The sequence below is a fragment of the Triturus cristatus genome, chromosome 4_2 (genome assembly GCF_964204655.1).
Source record: "Triturus cristatus chromosome 4_2, aTriCri1.1, whole genome shotgun sequence".
In the NCBI taxonomy this organism is placed as follows: domain Eukaryota; kingdom Metazoa; phylum Chordata; class Amphibia; order Caudata; family Salamandridae; genus Triturus; species Triturus cristatus.
Genome location: NC_140586.1, coordinates 351,284,976 through 351,310,511, shown reverse-complemented (window position 1 = coordinate 351,310,511; position 25,536 = coordinate 351,284,976). Strand labels below are relative to the sequence as shown.

At 41.5% G+C, this 25,536-nt stretch overlaps 1 protein-coding gene across 1 annotated transcript in view; it reads left to right on the top strand.

Annotated features, from left to right (window-relative positions):
* The window catches only part of CACNA1E (calcium voltage-gated channel subunit alpha1 E), a 1,399,715-nt gene that overhangs the window by 1,093,210 nt on the left and 280,969 nt on the right, over positions 1 to 25,536 (top strand). Inside the window, exon 26 of the mRNA XM_085601759.1 lies at positions 13,853 to 13,949. Coding sequence (XP_085457885.1) covers positions 13,853 to 13,949 — 97 coding nt within the window. The remainder of the gene's footprint in view (positions 1 to 13,852; positions 13,950 to 25,536) is intronic.

Sequence of the window (25,536 nt, the reverse complement as noted above, 5' to 3'; positions counted from 1 at the left end):
GGAAGCACATGTGACCCAGGAGTCGCGTGGCCAGGATTTTGCTAAGGATCTTATAGTCGACGGAGAGCATGGAAAGCGGCCGGTACGCCGTCCTAGAGGTGGGGTCCCCGCCCTTCTTTAGCAACGGCACTATGATTGCCTCCCTCATGGAGGCCGGCAATCTGCCCAGCACCCACGCCTCTCTATAAACTGCCTGTAACTGCGGCGCCAGCACATCCAAATAAGCGGCATAGAACTCCACCGGGAGTCCATCAGCCCCCGGAGTCTTTCCCCTGGCCATGCATTTAACCGCTGCCCTGATTTCCCCCAGAGATATATCTGCTCCCAACACAGAGCCCTGTTCCGGGTCCAGGTGGGGCAACCCCGCGGCGTCTAAATAGGCGTCTAGACCGTCGGGGAGGCCCCTCATTCTGCTCCGATACAGCGACGAATAATAGCCCAGAAACTGGTCATTAATCTCCTTTTGTGAGTAAACCAGGCTCCCTGTCGTTGCATCTTTTTGTATGCTTTTTTACTATCATATTTTTAAAAAGAAAAAAGTGCCTATCAAACCTTCAGATTGGCTGCGCATGATGAGCTGTTTTTTTCACTTTCCGCAGAATAAATTTAAAAAAAGAAAATCAGAAAGGAAATGGGAAGATAGGGACAACCTTATCAAGAGAAAGTGCAGTGTGCCTTTGGCCTCCCACCCTGATCCTGTTATCCCAGAGGGCATAGTGTTCAGACGGTTAAGTGGAGGTCATTCTTCAGCATTGTGCAGCGAGGATCATTGAACACTGAATTCTACATGGCCTGCTTATTTTGACTGGTTTTCAATGAGGCATGAGCTGTAATTCAATATTATTTAGTGTATACTTTCTCTCAGTGCTTTTACAGGGAAGACAACTTCTTGAGTCTGTGTTAACTCCGACTACTCTCATGCCTTTCTTTTTTGTGAGACACCTTTATTGAGGATAGAAGAAATAAGATAAAGACCTTGATATATCCTGCATCTACTTCCAGGATACCGACCAAGAGTGTCCTGTCTTCCTGAAGCAATTGTATGAGAGCATTCAAAGATTGTGAGGTGATGCTCGGAAGCTGCGAGTCTGGAACATAATGATGGAGAAATGCACTAAATAAACGTTACGTGGCATACCGCAAAGACAGTGGAGATGGAAAGAAAAATAATATACTACAGGTATTACTTCATAATATCAGAGACCACAACGAGTGAGTTCATCTACTCCACTGGTAACAGCCATCCTACTGCCAACAATACAGAAATCATCAATTTCACCAAAGGAGGTCATCAAGAAGGAGGAGTGGAAAACACATGCTGTGAGCATCAACTGAGATGCTTGAGAAAAGCTCCAAACAAAGACTGCCTAATTCTGAGGTCACTGTTATCCACTCAGTAGGTCCTAACAATTCCATTTATCTAGAAGAGCAACAAACAATAGAGAAAGAGAAATTAGTCCTTTCTATTGCAAAAAGTGGATTAAAAGTTAGGATCAAAACATACCACCCAAAAGATCCAAGCTATACCTTCTCTATTTGTTACAAAAGACTGCATAACACAAAAAGAAACATGTGATAGAACAGCTACGGAGGATTCTTCACAAAAACAAAGAGATTCACTCCTGATACTTGCTAATACAGAAAAAAGGAAAGAGTTCAGACCCATTTTTAATTTATGAATTGGAAGAAAATTAATTAAGAAATAAAACATCACCTTCTTGGTAGGGCAGCAGGTCTTCCAATAGTTGCATCGAGGAGACTGACTGTACTTGATAAAGCTGGAAAATGATTCTTTCTACATCCCAGTTGTCCAAACACAAATTTTCTGACATTCTTAATCAACAAGGAAAGTTTTTTGTTGAAGGTCCTACTATTTGGCCTTACATCCACACAGTCCCCTTTTCAAATGCACGGCAGTGTTGTTGGCTTAAAGCAGAAAGAAAAAATAAATATCCAGGTCAGGGCAACTTGCAGCTGATGACCAGCTAAAAGTAAATAAATGAGTTAGGATTTCCATACAGTAGTGGCCACCATGCAGTCATTGGGGATATGGATCACGGAAAATGAAAAAGTTGAATAGTGCAACAAAGCCACTGTTTATGAACAGTATTGAACACAGAGCAGTCAGTTATGTGTCCCTCAGAGGAGAGACACTTATCAATGTCCAAAAGTGTCAGCTTCTAATACAAAAACATCCATATTCAATAGCTCTAAAGATTGCGTGCCTCTCTTAGGATTGATTATGTCAATTCCAATAATAATTTACAACATAAGATCACAAATGAGACCTCTACAGAAGTGCATGAATGATCACAGTCGATTGGAAGATAAATTCTTTCAGAGGCAGCTTCAAACCCTTTCTTGGGTGGATGAAGAAACTACCTGTTGAAAGAGTGATGTTCAAGCGACCATGTCTAACTGAGACTATAGTGACAGATAGTGAGCAGGAAACTCACTTGACAGAACTTCAGATCCAGGGCAAATGATCTCATAAACGCTCTTAGTAACGCATTGACCTGCTGTATCTGAGGGCAGTACATCTCACCCTACCTTTCTTTTACCCAGCTTTAGAGGGCAACTTGGTATTGATACAGACAGACTAGACAGCCACAATGTACAACTTGAACAAGCATGGTGTAGCATGGTAGTTGATGACCCTCTCCAAGGAAGTTCAAGTCAGAGGGCACTGGATAATTACCAACAATCTAACCACGACAGGGATACATCTGCCAAAAGCTACGAATAAGCAGATGTAAAGCACATACACATCTCACAAAGTAACAAGTCATTTATCTGCAATGCATTCTAGAATCCATTTTCCAACCCATGTGAGAACCTCAAATAGATAGGTTGAAACAGCAGAAATGCAGCATTGCAAAACGTAATGAACCATTAGCTAGTGGGGGCTCCCAGTTGAAGGCTGCTCTCATCCTCTGGTTGAAGCTATTTCTCACATATTACAAAAGTGTTCTTAAAGCTGAAGCAAGCAAGGACAGGAGTCATCCACCCACAGCAGTAAAGGCTTAAGCTCCGTGTGCACAAGTCAGATTTCTAACACAGTCAAACTATTTCTCCGCTCAACTCTTAGTGGTCCACCGCTATTAGGCCACACTTAATCAAATATATATACAATAAAAGGAGCGTTAATTAATATTCCATATTTGTCAGTCAATTATTGAACATTCTTCAAACTAATCAAGTCGACAGGCCAATAATTTCCAAATTAATTCCAATGTTGGAAACATTATTCATGAAAGTTCATTAAATCATCAGTTCCATCAATGTCTAATTCATACGTATTCATAAATTCCATATTTTTCACAAGTTGTCAGATAATTCCATTAATTTCTTTACAGTCATAACAGGATGGAATCAATGCTTAAATAAATCATTGCTACATTTATTATTTACTCAATTTATGCTTTATATAACCTGCTCATGGTTGACATTCCCATAATGTTATGTATGAACCAATACCAAATCTCTTGAATATGTACACTCTATGATTGTCCAAGTTTTATTCTTAGTGAATTTCTGTTGTAATATACTAACTATATCTCATTGTTTGTACACTCATTTTATGTTCCCTCAGTCCATACTGATTGCTATTAGTATTAATGGGTTATTACCTGAAATTATTTAACTGGCTTGATATTATGGATCCAAAGTCAAAGACTTTTTTATCAAACTTCCTGTATTGCTGGCCTCAATCCTATTTAATAAAACAATTAGTTATTTAGATGACACCCTTATGATTGTTATTTAATTCCTACTTCATAAGTTAATCAACGTACCGTTTTCCTTTTATCCAGATTTAATTCCCAGAACGCTGAGCTTCAAATTTACCTTCTAGCTTGATTCATTGCGTAAATCGTTCGTAGAATTTACTGCAATATAAAGAGCACTCTTATCTAAGTGTATTAAGACGATGCTTTAGTCTCTAATTATAATACATCCATGCGCTCATAGCGCTCCCCAACTATTTAATTCACTATTCCTAGAACCCTGTCAGCACATTTTAACTGGTCTGATTCTACAAAAACCTTCTCTCTAAAAACCTTGTTATATCTACCAAACCCCACATGAATAAGAAATTTATCGAACTGATGATTCAATGAACTTTCATGAATAAAGTTTCCAACATTGGAATTAATTTGGAAATTATTGGCCTGTTGACTGGATTAGTTAGAAGAATGTTCAATAATTGACTGACAAATATGGAATATTAATTAACGCTCCTTTTATTGTATATATATGTTCAAGCAAGGACAGGGGTCATACTGAGTGTCCTTCCCAATGATAGGTGGTTGACAGATCTGTTGTATTATCACAACAACCACCCAGCTGACTGAGTATCATGTACTGTGCTGTCCGGAACACAAGCCAGAATAATGCACCACAACTTATGTTCATTAACCGTACCTCTTGAGCTCATGCACTAAGGACATGTGAACCTAACATCAATCTACATGAAAAACTGGAGAGATTCACTACACTACGATGTGTCAGAAGTAGTATTGCTCTAGAGACAGTATTATTGTTGCTTTCACATTTGACTAGCTTAGGGTTTCAATTTAACTAGATAAACATCCATCTATGCCTAGCACCATTCTTTGCCATCTATAATTCCAGACAGCATTCCCAGTACCCTACACATTTGCACATTATGGCTAATACAGCCAAGTCTTTCATTTTAACAAACTGTACACTAGTTTCTGTAAAGGTGGTGGGTTTAAGAATCAAAAATACACTTTCTGTTAAGTTATCTCAGACTATCATCTTTATCAAACTATATCCCAACTCAAAGTTTTCCTTTTTTTACTCTCTAGTACAAAGGACCCTTCACACCTTCTATTCAAACAGGACACTAGCACATTACATAGACAAGACAAAAGAGATGATGCCTTCTAATCAACTGTTGATTAGAAGGCGTGATAACAGCATCCTCACTTGGAATGCACTGCAATAGGCTATGGCGTTGCTCAGAAACATTCTCAGATCAGAGTTCCACAGAGATCTTCCTCATTATAAGTCCATACTACTACAAGTCATTAATACCTAGAGACCGAAGGGGCCAAGGGCCTCTGTGAAATGTGTTTGGGTACAAGGCTTTTTTCTTCAGCTGTCCAGTGTATTTCAGCTCTCAGGCCCCTTTAATTTCCCATCAGAGTATTTGAGGTGAGTTTGCTATTCTTCTTAATGCTCATTAATGTAAGAGAAGATGGAAGGGTGGAGATTGTACAGTTACTTAATTGTAATCTTATTTTTTGATCATCGGATTCTTCACTGAATTAATTACCAGCCTGCTCTTCGCCCCTGGGAGAAGGACAGAGAGGCTTAATGAGATGTTGGATGAGGTGGGTGTGAGCCCTTCTCAAGCAAAAGTCACAATCCTTGTTAGGGTGAACCACAAAAGTCACTTAATTAACCTGTTCCTAACCCTCTAGGTAGCTTGCCACAAAAGCAATCAGGCTAACACAGAGGCAATGTGTAATGTATTTATGCAGCACTTAAACAGTAATGAAGTAAAGACACAACACAAGAAAAATCTCACACTAATTAATTTGGAAGAATAGAGTAAAATGTAATAAATTATTTGATACCAAAATGACAAATAATTCAATCAGTAGAACCAGAGATATGCAATGTCAATAATGTACTTGGGTATAGTGCCTACAAGCAAAAAAGTGAAACTCGTGGTCATCTGGTCATGGGGAAAGCCACATGTTCAGGCCAACCACAATGGAGCGTAAACCAGAGAGGGACCAGGTATGTTCCGCTGAAAAATGTACCTACTTAAAGTTAGGGACAAAGAGTCTAGTTCACAGTGGAGGAGGCTGCAAGGAGTAGGGAGAGCATCATAGATGGTCATTCACTGTAGGGTGAAGACCCTGTTGGACGTCACAATGGTTGATGCTTCAGCATGATTTGCAGATCTCACGTTGCTTATTGTCGTTGGCGGTCACTGTAGCAGGAAGAGTCGGGTTCACCCGAGCTTTGCGTTAGAAGTCAGCAAGATCTCCAACCAACCCAGCCTCCATTTTTTGTGACTGACTGGGAGGAATATACAAAGTCCTACTGACAACTACATCTAGTCATGTGAACCAGGAACAGCAGGCACCAAATGGTTGGGACACGAAAATGCTAACTTTTTAAAAGTTATATTATGTCAAAGGGGGTAGGCCCGAATTTTGGCAGCTAGGTCGGGCCTAATTAAAGTAACACAACATCATACCTGGCTGCCACTTATACTGCTGTTATCTACTTGAGAAGACTAGAACCAATACCTGATTTCATTGGTCCTGGTTATTTATTCAACCATTATTCCATATTTTTCATTTTTTCTTTTATCTTTAACGCATACTGCATTCATGAAATTATTGACTGGCATAACACTATGATGTACTGTTCACTGATTTATTTTTGTCTTGTATGGCCTTGCCACGTTTTATATGTATGAGTTTTGCTGTATATTGTTTGAAACAAAAGTGTTTTCTCTATTTCTGACACATAAGATAAAAGAAAACATGAAAAATATGGATTAATGATTGAATAAATAACCAGGACCAATAAAATCAGGCATTGGTTCTTGTCTGTTCAAGTAGATAACAGCAGTATAAGTGGTAGCCAGGTATGTTGTGCAACATTCTAAAAGTGCCAATTTCAGAATTATGACTAAAATTCTGATGTTAAAATTAAAGAGGGTTTACAATTACAACTCCTTATACACCAAACATTATATTTCTACCTGCTCCCAAACAAAAGGTGTCTCTTCTTAAATGTAATAACGTAATCAAATGTTATGCTATGTAAAAGGTAGGTCTCACAGTAGTGAAAAATGAATTTGTGAGTCTTTCACTGCCAGGACATATAAAACTTAAAAGTACATGTCCAACTTTTTAAATACGCTGCACCCTGACCTATTGGCGACTTAGGGCCTACCCTAAGGGTGACTGATATATATTAAAATAGAAGGTTTAGCCCTGGTGAAAAGTTTATTTTGCCGTGTCAAAATGGTAATTTAACACTGCACACAGGCTCCAATGGAAGGCCTGAGACTTGTTTAAAAACATTACTTAAGGGGTGGCATAATAAGTGCTGCAGGCTCACTAGCAGCATTTAATTCACTGGCTCTGGGCACATGGTGTCCCTCTTTGCTTGGGTTTCATAAGAAAAATAGATATGCCAATTGGTTGTAGGCCAATTTCACCAGGTTTAAAGGAGTGACCACAAACACTTTAGCACTAGTTAGTAATGGTAAAGTGCACATAGTGCACATAGTTCTAAAGGCCAACAAAAACGTGTTCAGAAAACAGGAAGGGTGAAGGCAACATTTTTGGGGGTGACCTTGCAGAGAGCGCCAAGTCCAACAGGGTTTCAAAGCTTATCCATCTGAAATGATCTTAGCCTACTGCCTTAGCCATAATAAACTGCCACTCAACTACTGTACCCTGTATGACAGCTGGGGCACCTGTTGGACTTAGGGTACAGTGCAGTTTTATTTTCTTCCATTAAGGTGATGTTCCCTATTGGCCCACAACTTTTCCTATTTAATTTTTAACCCTTTAGGTGCAGTGGACGAACCATGTTCGTCCACCACAATACCTTAACAGTGCAGTGGATGTGAACAGTGAGCCCATCTAATGCAAAGTAAAATCGGCAAGATTTTATCTTATAAAAATATTTACAGAAAGTGAGGAAAGGGCTTTCTGTGCACCCTGAAATCATTCTGTTTTCACACTGTGATGATCAGCACGCTTACTGCTTTTCATTTCATCGATGCATGTCTGCCCTCCAAGCACCAATCAGAAATACCCCTGAAAGGGGTCAATGTTCTCTTCCTAGTGGATCCCTGCTTTGGGATCAATCTCAGAGTGGAATCCCGGGGCAGGGATCCACACGCTGGACACTAGGGATTTATTGGGGGAGAGCAGGCGCACAACCTTGGCAATGGGCAAGCATTCCCCCCAAAGAATATAACAGTCTTTCTGTGCCCTGAGGGTACAATTGAGGGTCTTACTCCAAATTGTGGCCTCCACCACCTTTCTGGGCACAAAACGTCCACAGGATGCCAGGGATTTTATTTTTACATATGAAGGGGTGGAGGTGACCCACTCAGGCATCACGTCATGCCTCCACCCTATAACAGGCCTAGCAGCCTTTCTGCTACACCCCCTACCTTCTGGGTTAGATTAAGGGGATTTACCCCAGTAGACACCAAGGATCATTGTTATTTGTATTTTTTTCACTGTAGAAAAATCCTTACATACATTGACCAAAATGTTAGTACAATCTTTCACTGTCACACTGATTACAAAAATACAAATATACAGCATAATTCATGGGAGTAGCACAAGTTTGATAGCGGGTACTCCTGAGTTAATTTTATTTTAAACAAGGAAGAGGGAAAAGAAACCAAAGAGAAAACAAAGCAAAAGGGAGAGAGAAGAAAAAGAAAACAAAACCTGCCCAGACACAGGTCTTTCAGGCAAAAATCGTCAAATCTCAGAAAAAGTTTTCATAGACCCACGTTCTTGCAGGATATAAACTCTCAAGTTGCGTCAATCGATCTCCATGTTTTTTAGGTTCAGTGATCTGGCAATCAGCAAAGTGACAAAAATAAATTACTGTTGCCATAAGGTGCTATGGCTAAGTTGTGGAGTAATTGCAAATTAAGCTCCAGAAGAATCTGGTTTTAAAGTCAACTGGAGCCTTTGACTAATAAATACAAATATTTGATCCCAAAAACTTTAAAGATGTGGACATGTAAAGCATATATGCAACCAGTCACCTATACCGTTACCACATCTAAAGCATGCCATTGAAAGTGCCGGATACATCTTATGGATACGATATAGAGCATAATGTAACACCCACTTACTAAAATGCCAGCACACATAGCTTTATGGGTAATGTTGTTATGCAATGCCCAAAAACTTCAATCAGTTTTACAATTTGTGGTAACTGCGATGGTATCCAGAAACAAAGGTATCACTTCACTTCTAGTTTCTAATGCAATAGTCAATACCAATTGGCTATACCTTTGAGACAGGTTACAAAATAGGCTTTACTAATGCTCTCTGCTTGTTCACCAAATACCTATCCGCTCTCTTGAAGAAAATTTCTAATATGTAAATAAGTAAACACCAAATGAAGAGAGATTTTGAGATGATTATTAACTAACTGTTGCTATGATATTACTGAGCTGGCTAAAGTAAAGTCTTCAAGCTTAGGGCACCCCACCCTTATTCAATCGGATATAGGAGATTCCTTTAGCTGTAGACCTAATGCATGGAAGTCTCTTAAGCGTAGGGATAGATGAAGCTGAGAAATATGAAACTCCTGCCATTACTTCTCATTTCTATTAACCAGAACATGGGGAATCTTATCCCTAGTTCATTATGGCAGCCTAGGTATTTTTAAAAGTGTGGAGTGCTTAACATCTGCCTCTCTTAACATCATGTCTAGATAACATTGGTTTAAATGGACTTTGGTGATTGCAGCTCGAACTACCTAATCTAGCAGAGTGGCCTGGTAATACATTTAAATTCTCAGAAATGCCAACCTTCCCTCTTCTACATCAAGCTGTAGTGTAAGGATAATTGTTAGAAAAAAAACAGAGTGGCGGCAGTGTGGAGATATATGTTGCAGAAGCTAGGACCAGCCAACAAGCGGGATACCGTTTTTATCTGGAGAAGTGTGGGAACTGTGTGTGGAATGGATTTTGTGACTCTGCACAGATTAACCAACTTCCCCTTACAGAAAGATGAGAAAATGCATGATTTTGAACAATGTTTGAGGCTTTGCAGGGCAGTCAAGGGAAGTAAATTGAGTGGGTTCCAGGCATGTCATGCCACCTTGGAGTCCCCTAGGTGTCTAGTTTTCTTTCAGAAATTCCTGGGTTTAGTAAGTTTCCCTGGGTGGTGGCCAAGCCAGGCCTAAATACCACAGCTACTCCCATCACCAAAATGGGTAAATTTTCAAGAATGAAACTTGATGTATCCACTTTATGTTTTGGAGTCCTTATTTTCAGAGGTGCTAGGCGCATCCACTCAAAGTATGGTACAAGAAGAGCGGCAGCACAGAATAGTAGAATAGTAGAACATTTGTCATTATCAATTAAATATCTCTATTTTTGGTTTTCAACTGTAAGTCCGTATGCAAGAAAGAACACATTTTTCCAAATTCCCTCTGAATCACATGATATTGTGGGTTACCCAAAAGTCAGAGTTGTACAAACAACCACTATTCCTAAACCCTGTATCCAGGAAAGATTTCAAATATATATCTTCCATCACATCCTTTCTTTGTAGATTTTACTGTATGAATTGATGCATGAATATTACCTTATGAAATTAATTATAACCTACTGCTCAGTTTTTGGATAACTCACAAACACTATATGTTCCTGTAACCAGATCAGTCTGACAGATGTAAGGGAGTATTACTTTTGCAAATTGGCCATTGGAGCAAACAATTAGTGATGAAAATGTTTTATGTATTTCTATTTATTTGTATTATTTTTTATTTTAATGATTAGTTGCATTGGGAAAAGTAAGAGTGATCTACACAAATGGCACCTTGCTGTATTCAGATATTTTGCTACATTTCAGAAATGTATAGGTTTCTTTCTTCATCTATGGTTTTCATATCTGTTTCTACCACAATCTGCAAATCGGCCTAAACCACCAAAAATAAGAAAACTCGACTACCACTTATCGCAAAAACTGTGGTAAAAATGATTATTTTACTACTCTGCCTGTTCTTGATTGTTGGGAAGATGATGATCTTAGTACAGCAAACCTTTGGTTGATGCTATTTTCAGGAAACAAAAACACTTTCAGTGGCAGCTGGCACAGGTAAGAGTAGCGAGGCAGTGGGGTGGGGTGGGGCAGGGGCGGGGAGGTGTGAGGTGGAGTTTAGAGGCGAAGGGATCGGTAAAATTAAATAAATAGATAAATAAAACCACGTTCCGTGCAATCGCCGATTCCGCGATGAGGCGAGCAAAAGGTAAGTGGTTTTATTAATTTTTGTATTTAATTTTACCTATCCCGTCGTCTGTGGACTTCCCCCACCCGACACGATCCCGCCCCACCACGCAACCACTCTTACCTGTGCCGGCCACCACTGTACACTTTCTCGTACAATACTTTTTAACCAAAAAATCCCAAACATTTTGCTATATTTTGACTATTTTCCAAGTTCACACTCCACAGGAATCTACAAATTACACTTAAAATTCATAATATGTGGGGGAGAAAGGACGCACATTTGGCCTAGAAAAAAGTTGTGAAGGCTTAATTACGAAGTGCCTCAAACAGTGAAAAAGGACTCACACTGAGGGCACTGAATCTCAGCAGCAAACGGTTAAAAAGGTGCCTGTGTAAAGTGTAAACCGCTGACTCTGCATTATCATTGTCACAGCTTAATAACTTCTTATTTTAAATATAGTAGATAAACATATAAAAACAGAGATCCCATCTGTTTACAGATCTGTCAAGACTTCATAAATTAGTAAAGAATTGCCTTGATGGAGAGATAGTCTTGCATGTAAACGACTTTTCCTTCCTTCTTTAGGAGCCTGCACTAATAGAATGTCTGGCCCTACCCTTATAAATGGTGGCTAGGGAAGTGAATTCTAATAAGCTGACGTCCGTGGAATTTGTGATCCTATACTGGGGCATGTTAACTAAAGATAAGAATAGGAATCTGCTGGGGGCGTGCAGTGTTGCATTCCACACTCGCAGCTGTTGAGTAATGCTGTAAATACTAAAGATGTGGGGCTCATGGAATGTCTGATACTCCATCAACACCTTCTGATGGAAGAGTGAATATTAATAAGTCCACAGTCATGAACTGCCTGAACCTGCACTGTGAGATACTGGATAACACTCTTGAGTGGGATTGTTGTCAAGCCTGTTCCTATATCTTGGAGACTGTCAAATGACTGATTTTATACTGTGATGTGCTTGCTAATGCTTCTTATTCCAATGAGACAGAACCCATGAAATGTCTGTTCCCAAAATGGAATCATTATGAGCTTGGGCCCATGCAATATAAGCTCTAACCATGCCTGTGGGATGAGGCTCTGAATTTGTATGGATTTACACCTGAAGAAGGCAATGATCCTCTCCCCCTTCTGGCTAAAGCTGTAAATATTCTTAATCTGTAGCCAAAAGAATGTCATACCTTTTGGTTAACATTATGAATATTTAACAACTGAGGTCTAATAAATGTTCGTTTCTCTGTTCACACATTGTGGGAAAAGCTGTGACTATTAATGTTCTGGACCCCAAAGAATGTCATATATTTCATCCACATATTCTGGCTATAGCTATTACTATCATTAGGCAGTGTGTACAGTCTTAGACTAACAAATATGTAGCAAAACCAGGCAAAGTAATCCAGCCAAACTCCATTTAATTCTCCACTCAAACCCACTCTCTCAGCTGTGACTAATAATCAGTTCTGGCTCATAAAGAGTCTGTTATTCCACTAATACCTTGCGGGCACAATTATAAGTTGTATCCACCCAAGGCCCATGTAATGTCTGTTCCTGCACTGACATATGCAGGCTAAGGCAGTGAGCATTAATGAGATCATCTTCAGGTGAATCCCAACCAACACCAGAAAGACCATCACTCAGGGCCTCGTCACCAGCCGCCTTGACTACGGCAACACCCTCTATGCCGGCATATCCACCCAGCTCCTCAGAAGACTCCAGACCATACAGAATGCAGCTTCCAGACTCATTCTGGAGCTCCCCAAATGAACCATATCTCCTCTGCCAGACTCGTCCTCGGCATCCCCGGCACAAACACATCAACCAACACCTACGAAGACTTCTCTGGCTCTCCGTGGAGAACAGGGTCACCTTCAAAATCCTCACCTACAAATGCCTACACAACACCGGACCCAAATACCTCAACGACAGAATCAACTTCCACGTACCCAAATGAAACCTCCGATCTTCCAACCTCGCACTGGCCGAAACCCCACGCATCCACAGAGCCAGAGCAGGAGGAAGCTCCTTCTCTCACACTGCGGCCAATACCTGGAACGAGCTCCTGGTAGACATTAAACTCTCAGCCTCCCTGAACATCTTCAGGAAGGCTCTCAAGACATGGCTCTTTGCCTGACGGACTTGCGAACGCCCCCCTCCTCAGTGCCTTGAGACCCTCATGGGTGAGTAGCACGCTTAACAACCCCTGATTGATTGATTGATATATGCTTGTAAAACCTATGAGCCAGTATCAATTAAATGCTGGTCCTGGACTCACAATTAAAGGACAAAGCTAGAAGATGTTGCTCTGTCAACACTCAAAGATATAAGATAAATGTATAGTATTTAGCCTCTGGTTGGGTTTGAGGTGTATCAGCAGATCTATATCTTAATTTTTAGTTCTGAGTTTTTAGTGTTTATATTCCACGAAGGAAACAAAGGTTCCCAACTTTGGAGGGTAAGAGCTGGGATGGAAAGTTCAGGAAAGGCCTATGAACACTGGGGCAGGCTGGTGTCCGATGGAAAAGAGAAAGGAGGATGAGCTCACAGGAGAGGGTGAGAGTCAAGTGGTAATGATTGAGAAATGCCTTGTATTTGTACCAAGAATAGAACCATAGATGAGTATCCCTAACAGCAAGAGTGATAACTTGAGTGGGAGGAGAAACCTTGGAAAAAGAAGAAGGTGAAAAGAAAGGCCTGGCCTCTGCAACTAAAGGCTTCCTCCACATGTTCTCATTCTCAAACCTGTATTTCCTAGCTTTCTGTCTTGCATAATTTGTGAGGGTCCACTATTCTGCATGTAATCTAGTTTTGGTGATTGTTAACGTTTGTTGTCTTTGGCCATTCCAGGACCAGTAAGGGGCGTGACATCAAGACCATCAAGTCTTTGCGTGTTTTGCGGGTGCTGCGTCCATTGAAAACTATCAAGAGGCTTCCCAAGCTCAAGGTAATTCTTCTACCATTTGACTCTGTGCTCCTGCATGTGGGTGACGTGGTAGGGCTATAGCAGGATGCACGCAATTCCTCGGTAGATACTGCTCTAGTGGAGGAAAGCACATTTGCCAAGTTGTGTAGGGTCCAAGGTTGCAAGAGTAGCAAATTGATGCAGCTATGGTAGGCATTTAGACAGAACTGTGTATGCTCTTCAGTGTATTGTATATGCAGGATCCTAGTTTATAAACGGCTTGCCCTTTATGGTTTGACTCTTTATAAAGAATACAGTGCTTGATTATTAAAACCTTTTTTGTTCCCAGCATTAAAGTACCATGTGTCACTTTCTAATGGTTTTAAAGGTTACCTATCAGTAATGGTCTATTTTTTCCACTGGTAACCTTTTGCTAAATACACGAATGTCAAATTTTCCAAAGTTCACTAAGTTTCCAGGTTTAATTCTTTCACTCATGCTATGTTTTCCTAGCCACTGTGACATAGATTTCACTGCATTACAAAATTATTTTGACGCAATCCTACTCTGCCAAGATGGAAAATATGTGCAGACTTTGTGCCTCAAATTTTCCTTTTTTCGAGTCTTTCTCTACCCAGTGGCAAATGAATGCAGATTTTATTTTTTCCTGCAAGCTTACCTTTTCTGACATGGATGGTTGCACAAGCCAAGATATTCATGTAAATGGGGCAAAACGTAAAATGTGTCAAACGCACAATTTTGCAACCTTTGTGAAGTTGCAAAGTTTTATGTAGAGTTTCACACAGATTGAAAAATATACCACTATAATCCACTATCTACAATTTTCTTTTAGTCTCTGATACGTGTTCTGCAGTATTCCGATGTAAATATGCGCATCTGAGAAAAGTCATTCAATGGATAATTTGCTGTGTGTAAATGACAGCACGCTGCCACACCATGCTTTTGTAATATATTTATGACAGTGTGCTCCAAAATGCAACACCAGCTACATAAGCACCCTTACTGCTGTCCTGAAGAATAGGCAGGGCTCATTTGCGATTCTTGTTCTTAGTGCGATGCTTGGAGTTTTCAGAATCCTTAGGAGTTCAGTGATGTAACATCAGACCTACCAACTCACATGGTGCCACCATGTGTCACACGATGTGGGCTCCCTTCACACAGTCACCGGCTGAGGAGCCAAAATCACACAGTGGCAGGGAAGAGGAGCTGGAAACCAATGCACAAAGTGGCTTTCCAGCTGATCTTAAGAGGCAGTAAGCAGACAATAGCCATTAAGGGATGTGAAGACACCCAAGCACATCAATGACAACCTCAGCGACCCTTTGTTTTTTGGGGGGGGCAGCGGAGCATGGGGGAATTTGTGGAGGGCAGAGTGCCTCTTAGGTAGCTATCGGCACAAGGCACTGCCCCTTCTATTCCCCACTTCCTTAGCACCCAGTGACATTTATTTGTAGGTTGGCAAGTCTGTCACATTGATAGCTGCATCCCCATTCTGAAAATTGTTCCAGCACCACTGCTCAATGAACTGTGTCATCAGAAATTTCTGACATGGTGGCTCCTCTGAGCTGGCAAGTTAAAGTGAAAGATGACCCAGCCATGTTTATTGTTGGCTTTCTGACACAATTATTTCCTACCATGCAAGGCACGGCGGATACAAGCAAAATATTATGTATTACAGAACCAGACCACTGCTTTGTGGTTTTTACTTCTCCAATGCAAAAGGGAATGTCCGCTCGCCAACATAGAAGCTAGCTGGTTTTGCAGTTTTGGTAAAAGGGCTCCTAACATGCCGGCATAAGCACTCTCGACAAAACAATCCCCACTAAACTGATCACAGCTATGTGGGCAAGGTTTTGCACTGCATGAGTGAATGAAGGTGTCTGTGACACACAAGAGGATTTTGCAGACCATCTGCTGAATGACCCAAATCTATTAGCTTCTATTTATGATGAGCTTTGTGGTATTGCATATCAACCATTTAATTTACTTCTGGATGTCTTCATGCAACTTAACCCTCTGTAATCAGGTGTTTATTTATTTATTTCATTAGTAATTTTGTAACCCTGACAATGACAGGTAAGTAGTTTATTGATCATCTTTGGCAGCTGTCAGTCTTAGATCTCCACTGGCCAAGTCTGAATTGCTAATGGCGAGAGAAAGGCCCAAAACTGAACGATTTTTCTTCAAACTAAAATATTGGGCTAGCATAAAAACAGCAATGAGTGTCCTTCAGTCTTTTCCCTGCTCGAATCAGCTGTGCTTATAGGGTTCATACCTCTGCATTCTGAGCTCATCACCTCTGTCTTACCTATGAGTGATTCAGGTGCTTCAAGTCAGGCAATAGTCTTTCTCCCAAGTACTACCAAATAAGTGGATTTGATAGAATGAAGTGGTTTCTTTAGGTAACACAAAGGGCCTGGTTTAGACTTCGGTTGATGGGGCACCCCATCAATAACGTGACATATGTTATATTCAGCAAACTTACGATTCCACTACAGTATTTAGAATCAAGGAAACCACCATGTTTCCAATGATAGAGCATGTAAGAGTGAGGGTGTGAGCATATGTTCCTCCCTTCCAAGAGATCTGTTCTGGTCAGTAGGGTAATTCCTTGTTATAACACAACACAGTAATCCAGGTTGGTTTGAGTGAAGATAGTTCTTTTTTATTTTCATTCACCACTTGGTTCAGTCCATTTCACTCTTTTTTTAACTTTTCAAGAAGAGTTATTTGAAAAAGAGAAAGAGAACAGCCGACACGTGTTTCGCCCTATATGGCTGGTTGATCCAGGGCTTTCTCAAGGCTAGTCATTCTATTCAGGCATAATAATATCAGACGTATATTCAATACATTTCCAATATTCTTAAGGCAACAGTTTTAAAACATTCAATTTTTGAAAAAGTCCAAGACAGGTCTCTCATGGGGTCCCAGGATAAATCCTTGACGATTAACTCTGCAGCGTTAACACCTGATAGAGCATGTGCAGTTTAAGGGCACCAGTGATTTTTGCCCAACAGAATTCGGTTTTCCTCTAATAAATGACATCATTGTATACGTTTAAGTCTGTTCTATAGGCTTTAAGGTCCTTGGGTATTTTTGCACTATTTTCCTTCAAATTGGTTTTTGTTTCACCTTTTTAATATTAAAACTAGCCATTGGGATTAGTATATTTCATTGTCCAAGATTCTGGGGCTAGAGAAGATAGGGTCACATTAATAGATTGGCAGGGGAGCACCTATGTAAATCAGTGGTGCTCCTGATGAACCAAATTTGCAGTTGCCTTCTATTTAGAGTCAAGCGAAACATTAATTCTGCACCGGAAGGACCTCCCCTCTGCCATCTGCAGTATAATTTTCCTGAAACAAAAGATGTGCAATAAAAATTGGCAGACTCCTCTTCTTATAAATCAAAAAAATATATTGATTTAATTTCCAGCAAATTCCCGTTACAAAATGTTAATAATACTTATCAAAGAAAAAGACTGGGCCAGACATGCAATTGAGTTTGCAGTACATGAAAAGCTGTGAATGATTTTTTTAAAATCCTGGATCGCCACTGACAGCAAAGTGGTTACTGCAAATTAATATTCTGAAGAAAATGTAAGCATTAGTCATGTGTGATCGTCAAAGCAACCTATAATGTCAACACAATTTTACTAATACAACTTGTGGGACTCTTTGCCATGAAATGTCTCACGAGTCATGCACTTCTATTAAGACATTGTTTATTCAAAAAAACGAATACTTGGAAAACCCACACTGAAGGTGACTCATAATGCCCATACAATATTTCAATCACCCACCCTACCTAAATTAAACTTAATCTGAATAGACTGTTCCCCATAACTCCCATTGACATTTCTCGTAACTCCCATTGACATAAATAACATTACTGTTCGGTCTGCTACACCCTTATCTGCCTACTTCAATCAAAATTCACTTTGAAATAATGGGATTTTCACAGCATATGTCTTTTTAGGTCACACCCAATGTTCCCTCTAATTTTTTCCCCTGTGTGCGGCAGTGAATGGTCTCTGTGCACTGCAATCAAGGCCATGTGTGTCAAAGAAATGTGAGAGCTCACCAACCAAGGGAGTGTGCTACCAGAATCAGTGGTATTTGTCAGAAGTGTGATCACTCACCCTTTAACCCAAGATGACACCTCAGGGCTGACGCCTCGTCTGACTCTTAGCCCTTCAGCTGACATGCATTAATAAGTCGATAGGGGATGGAAGGACCAGGAGTGGACACTACGGAAAGTTAACACATCATTTATTGAGTATTGTATTGCAGTTACATTTCAGTCCTAACAAGGTGTTAAAGTGCTTTATGCCGCACTGCACTTTGCTCGGCAGTCAAGGTAAGTGGCTAATCCAGTGGTTATTTTTGTAAAGGGTTTAGTCTAATTCTCTCAAGGAGACCATTCCGTGTCTCCATGCCCACTCTAGTGTCTTTGAGGTGGATTGAAATTAGTATCAGTTAGGTATGATCATTAGTGAGGGTGGGTATATGAGTTCATGCAGATGGTCGGTTCAATCAGTAGATGAGCTGAAGCACATTCGGTAGTGCTAAGTTGCATGGTCCTATTTACCAAGAAGGACCGGTTTCAAGCTTTGGGATGAGGTGTGGACAATTTGCACAAATAAAATAACATTCCTATGCCTCCCAGGGAAGGCATAAGGGAGGTGCAACGAGGAGAAATACCTTTATTTCTCCTCGTATTTCCTTTTTCTATATGTGCTGCATTCTGCAGTATGCATAGAAAGAGAAAAACACCTTTCGTGATTGTTTTTGTGCAGGAAGGATTACCTTCTTGCACAACAGCAATCACCCCTACAACGTAGACACCCTTGGACCGTGGCGCAACAGTGCCTGCGTTGGCGCATGGCAGCCCATTGTGCGCCAGCGCAGGGTAAAAGGACAAGAATGCACTGTGTCTTGTAGATACGGCACATTCATGCCCTTTTGTTTTGACGTATGGTAGTACAGCAAGAAGGCTTGCTGTGCTGCCATGCGTCAAAATATTGTAAATGAGGCCCATAGTTTTTAAACATGAACCACTAGTGAACTAATAAGCAAGACAGTTGTGATGTAAACCCTGTAGGTGGCCCAGATTGTTAAAGAGCAACATTATAGTCTATTAAATCACACACAATAGGTTTTTGTACAACTGGTATTCTGAACTCACATATTTCAAAGTGCTTTCATATACAAAATGAAGAAAATTATGGTTTTGCTCAAATAAAATATTTGCTTAGGATCACACAAGTTAAGCAGGGAAGCTATGTTTTAGCAGGTTTTACTTTGTACAAATCAGCCACTAAACGTGCATCTATTTGTCTTTACTCTTTTATGCCAATGCTTTTATTTTACCGCATTGTGCATTTACTGCTGTTTTTAATTAGGGCGAGGCATTGGAACATTCTACTTGAGCACAGGTTACATTGTTTTTGTAAACCTGGGAAGATTAAGTGATCTGCCCAGAATCACGGGATGTTGAGCGCTGCCGAGTCTCCCCACCTTGGTTCATCAGCTCCAAAGTTTGCAGCTATGACCATCAGGCCGCAGAAGCCACAAGGAATCGAGTTTGAAAGGCCTGCTAAAGATCTAAGTGCATCTACATAAGAATGCCCTTCATGACAACAGACCGCATTTGTAACAACCCCCTGACTCTGAAGTCATACTTTCCCCTTCCACAGGCCCCATCAGAAAAACTATGGAAGGGCAGGTGTACTGTTCCCATGACAGCATGCACCAAGAGAAAGCTTCCTTCAGCTTCAATGATTTAAAACGCTCAGTAAGTCTTTCTCTTGATGCGCGCTCCAGCAGTGGCCCTGTGCGCCTGCAAACAGTAGGATGCGCGGGCGCACAATCACGCATCTTAATGGGAACATAGGTCACGCCTACCATACATCAAAAGCTGCCTGGTTTGTGAAAAAACCTACTGTCAGAGTGGGCTCAGAGCCCATCCGTTGCTTGCCATTAGTTATGTTTATTGTCACTCTGATTTTCTTGCTTATTTGTTACCTTGTGTGCGCTTTACTTCCTCTTCTTGTGTTTGTCTCTCCCCTGGAGCATTGTCTTATTACCTGTGCCCTTCCACTGCTCACTTTACAAGCACTGTTTTTTTTCTTTTTACCTAAGCACTCAACGAGTCTGCATGTTTTGCAGTCATTTCCTCCCATGCTTCTCCCAGAGTGCTCCATGTTGTTCTATCTTCCTTGTGCTCCCCACAACCCTGCGAGTCCTTCTGCTTCTCGCTCTCCCTCCTCTCTCACTGGAGCTCTATCTCGCTTGTTCTATCTCGCTTGTGTACTTCTCCCCAGGGCTCTGTGTTATTGTCTCTCTCTCACCCTTCCACCCCACTCTCCCAGCTTTCTTCTTCATTGCTCCCTGTCTCTACCATCGTCATTAGGTTGTTTACATCTTAAAAACGGCAGAACAAAATCATGATACTGTTAGCCTTTCATGGATGCAGAGTTCAACGGCCCATGTGTTTTTGCATTCCTTAAATAGTGTAAATCTGGAATGGCCTGTTTATATTTCTAAAGTGTTATTCCCTCCCTTCTGTCTGAACTGCAGGCATAGTCACGTTTGCATTCAGGCAGTGAGATGAACATAAAGTCTCATAGCTTGTATGTTTCACTTCAGTAGGTTGAATCACTTTTCTGGGGCTTTCAAACTGTGGGCTGCTCAGTGAGTATATGTCCCTACCTTCCATGGTATGCATAATGCACACGGTTTTTGATTGTGAACAAAGTCACTGACATTGTTTCTAACAGATCTCAATGTAGTATTGAACTTTGTTCAGCGGCGGTTGCTCCAAAAGAGCATTAGTGGGGCGGGGAGGAGGGGTTAAAAAATAATAAAACCACTTACCTGTCAGTCGGCCAGCAAGCTGAATGACGCTTCTCCTCAGTCCTCTGCGTCCTCTTCATTTGATCTACTTAACAGGAAGCAGGAACAGGAAGCACCCACCCAGGCTCACCTAACCAATCAAAAATATGCAATGCAGTGTTGTGATCAGTCTGAGCACTGTGGTTCGGCGCTCAGCCAGGGAATGGGAGTGTGAGGCATGTTCTCTTTCCAGGCTGCAATGCAGCCTGGGTGCGGAACTTTCTTTGGCCGGCCAACCATTCATGCGCACTTGTAGTTGGCAAACCACTCTTCCCCTGCTGTGCTCTGTGAACAGAGCAGCCCACCTCGCTCACAGAGCTGCAGCAGCATGGAAAAATAAAATGATAATAATATCACGTTATTATTATTTTATTTTTCCTTTTTTTGCAGTGCTGAAGGTAGTGGGACAGTGCTCCTCCACCTTAGCAGAGGAACCACCCCTGGCTTTGTTACTTTTAGTTAGAGGGCACGTTTGGTTACTTATCCAGAAAGGCAGTATTTCTACCTGTACTAGACTATTCTTGTAGTTCTTTTGCTGGCTGAAGGATGAGCACCAACAACCTGTCTCAGTTCTATTTCTGCATAATGGAGCAGATATTTAGGGTAACTATGCAGATAACCTCTTCTGTGATTTTCTTGTCAGATTAAACTATATCTGAAGTTTGTGCAGCTGTCAGATTTCCATCGACTGACTATTTAGTTTATTTGCTGACTTTGTTGCTCCAATGAACAACGTGTATACACCGCCACATAGTGGCTTTCAATGCATACGATTCCTTGGGTTTCAGACTTTATAACCTTTTTTTTTAGATGTACACAAAATCAGGGATATTATTAGCATAGACCTTTTCATTCTCTATTTGTAGGTAATTGCGAAACACCGACCTACCCTCTTAAGTGAAGTTGCGCTTGATGTCCACTCTAAATAAACTTTGCTGAAATATTCCTCCTAATGACCATGAGTTCGATGTCTGAAAACATGCAGGGCCAGATGTACGACCATTGATGTTTGCGACTGCATTAATTTGCGAGTCACAATTTGCGAGTTGCAAACATCAATTTACAACAGTTCAGAGACTCTGTTTGCGATTCCCAATGGGGGTCACAAATTGCATGCCTCATGCATATTAATGAGGCTGTCGCAATTTGCGACCCCATTGGGAATGGCTGGCACTCCCAGGTATGGTGGCCTGCTTGGGTCAGCAGACCTCCATGTCTGGGACTGCTTTTAAATAAAGCATATTTTTTATTAATCGCAGCCCGTTTTTCTTAAAGGAAAATGGGATGCATTTTTAGAAAAAAGTTAACTTTTCATTTTCATTTTTTAAGGGCAGGCAGTGGTCCCTTCATCACTGAACATAAAGGAACTATTTTGTAGTGGATGTGAACAACATGCACATGCTTTGATCAGTCACTTTAAGTGATGGAGCAGATGTGTGAAGCAGGCTTACCCAGTGCACCTTGATGTATGCTATGGTGGGAGGAACAAAAATGGAAATGTCATATTAACAGTCCAATGGGAAGAAGATGTTCTCTGTATGTATATTATGGTATTTTTTATTGATAGCCTGGCAACACAGCTAAAAATGCCTCGAAGGCCAGACCTAGAACGTATACATGTATACATGTGTATATACCACAAAATTAGATTTGTTTCATGAATGATGTTATACTGACAACATAACATACTGGACATCACGCATCTGTTCAGCTTTATGGAATGGGAAATAGTAGCAAAGTCTTGCTGCTCTCTACCCTCGACACAAACCACAGTGCTCTCAAGTTTTTTATGGACCAGAACTAATATGAAAACTGATGACATCACAGGAAGTGATATTATACAATACTTAACATTGATGAGTTCAAAGGAAGCCACAACTGTAAAACATTTCAAAAAATATATAAAATGAATAATATACCAAAATAAAACCAAACCAAAGTTAACGCCAACACCTCAGTAGGTAAGGAAAGAAACTGTACTGAATTGATATTAAGTCATTCACAGCAAGCCATCCGTGGCTGTACCAAGATAGGCACACACAGACCGCTGGGCTGTCGGTGCTGTGGTAGTTCACTTAAGGTTTGAGCAGTGCACATGGGTCCTCGTCTGTGGAGGCAGGGCAGACGGCAGCTGCCTAAATGCCCAAATGGCCAAACTGACACATGACCTGAATACCACACAGGAGACCCAGGCTCTGACCAATGGACTGCGACTGTCATTCTCATGTCTAACTTCGCGATCCTGCACTGCTGTAGTCACACATTTTGTTGACCTGCTCAGGCTGCAGCCAAACTTTTGTACATATTAAGATGACGGAACTAATCACATGCACAGCACAGTGCATTTATGTGGCCTCTGGCTAGGTCTGGCTGGCAATGTGCGCTCTTCCGCAAGCCAGCATGGCTGCGCGTTCAGGTCACAATGCTCAACTCTGTGGGTGAATCATCCCTCCTAGTGTGACAGATGATTCTCACCTGAATTTGCATTGTCCTCACGCTCAGTGTGCAAGACTTAGTCTCTGACAACACAGACCAAAGTCTCCACGCAAACTCACACTCATAGTGCCATACAGGACTCAACCCTTAAACCAGTGATAACCATCAAGAAGCACTACGTTGAACAAACCATAATGTGTGGAGAGGCAATCCGGGCTTTCTGAGAGTGGCATGGGGCAAGACAGAGGATTTCTGAGGATGGCATGGGGCCGGACAGAAGGCAGCAATGTGCTAAACAACTGCTAAAAACATAAGTAGAGCCATCATGTAGGTTGAGACCGGCACGGAACTTGAAACCACATGTGAACCCCCATTCTGACAAGGCAGGCCTTTCACGGTTAAGAGTTTGTAGGTTAAATACATTTTCCTCAAAACTTCACTAGACACGGCACAAGGTGACTCTGTTTTTTTTAGCTATGAAGAGATCTTGATAAAATTGAGTACAGCGCCTGCAATTTCAAGTGAGTTTCTGCCGAAGCAGCGGAAATGCTGCAAACTTCGCTTAAGAAGGGCCTTCTGGAGATCAATCTTGCACAAATGCACTATTGAAAAAAGTTGCTTCGGTCCTTCACATGAAATGGAAGGGTCTCAGGTTGTTACTGACACTTTTTCAGGATCTCCACATTTCCCTACTGTGACTGTAAATGTAAATTATTTACAGTTCGTGATTATCGCAACAATATGCTGAGGATCCTGCCCTCGCTGCCACTCCTCCGATATAGAAGAATCAGCATGCGAACGAGATGGCAACAGGAGCGGGTGCTCTATAAATTCATGAAATATGTTCTTTGCTGTCTGGAAAGGAAAGTCTGGATGCGTGTTCTTGAAAATAACATCTATTTTTACTGGCATGGATTACATACCTTCATGTGTACAGATATATAAAGACACTGGGCCCGATCCACAAGAGTAATCTGGGGCAAAATCCTAACTTTGCGACTTTCGGTTTTCATAGAAGGCATTTAGGAGTACTAAAGTTAGACTGGAGTGAAGGGCTGTGGAGAGAAGCCTGGGGTTACTGAAGCTCAGCAGCAGTGCGCATTCTCCTCGCCCAGCAGTGTGAATTCCCAGAGAGTCACTATGTCCTAACACCCCGCTGAGCCACTTTTGCCTACAGGTGGCTTTCCCAGCTGTGCCAGTAGTGCACCCATACTCACTTCTCCTCGCCACTGGCAGTCTCAAAGACCAGTGTGCCATTCTTTCCCCAACCCCCAGGGTATCCCCGCTCCCAGCCCTGCCTCCTAAACAGTCTCCTTGCAGCTGTTATGCCGATCACCAGCCCGGCTCTCTATATTGCACCTGGTCTTACCGCCACCGAGTCACTCAACTTCTTCACTACTAAGCGAGACCCACACCACCCCCAAAATCAGTCTTGAAAGGTCAATGTAACTGTTCATTTATAATACCCCTTTGCTGTTTCTCTTCGCACCACACCGTTTCATTTTTCACTTCAGAAATACCACCCCGTTTACTCCATTGCCCCAGCAATGCCACCCTTTTACTCCTGTACCCCAGTAGCAGCACCCCATTTGTCCCCCTCTCTTTGTTTCTTATAATCAGTGGTTCATCAGGGAGGGTCAGCCCCATTCAGTCCTCTCCACCAACAGCCCCTCGTACACCCAATTCACCCCAACGCCCGCCCCCAGTCCCTGGTACTGCCTCACTGACCCCCAAGGAGCTCTCCCTGCACAGGCTGGTCTCAGGAGCTAAACGTATTAACGCTGAACACGAAAAAATATTTACTTAAGGCATGACGCCGTGCTTTGCTTACATTGCGCTTTCACTTTCCGAGCAACCGGGACACGGGCGGCCATTTGTTTGCAATGCCATAGAGCGGCCCCCATTATCCCGGCTGCTTGGAAAGTGAAAGCCCAATGTTAGCAAAGCATGTTGTCGTGCCTGAGTTAGGAGAAACTCAATAAAGAAAATAGTGCTTACAAGACTAAATAAGACATACTGGGTAACTCCCGGAGGCCAGTAGCCATGGGAGGTTACAAATGAAGACAAGGCAGTACTAAGAAGGGATTTTAAGGAATCAGAAGCCAGCCTTTATGAAGGACAAAGACACAAGCCAATGAAAAAATTGGGCAGAGATTGGGCCGGGCTTCTCTTCCATACTCCACTACAGCAGTCTTGCAGAGCAGTGCATGCGTGCTGACTCAGGCTCGACCTAAAAATGAAAAGGACACTTTTCAATTTTCTTTTTTAAATGCATC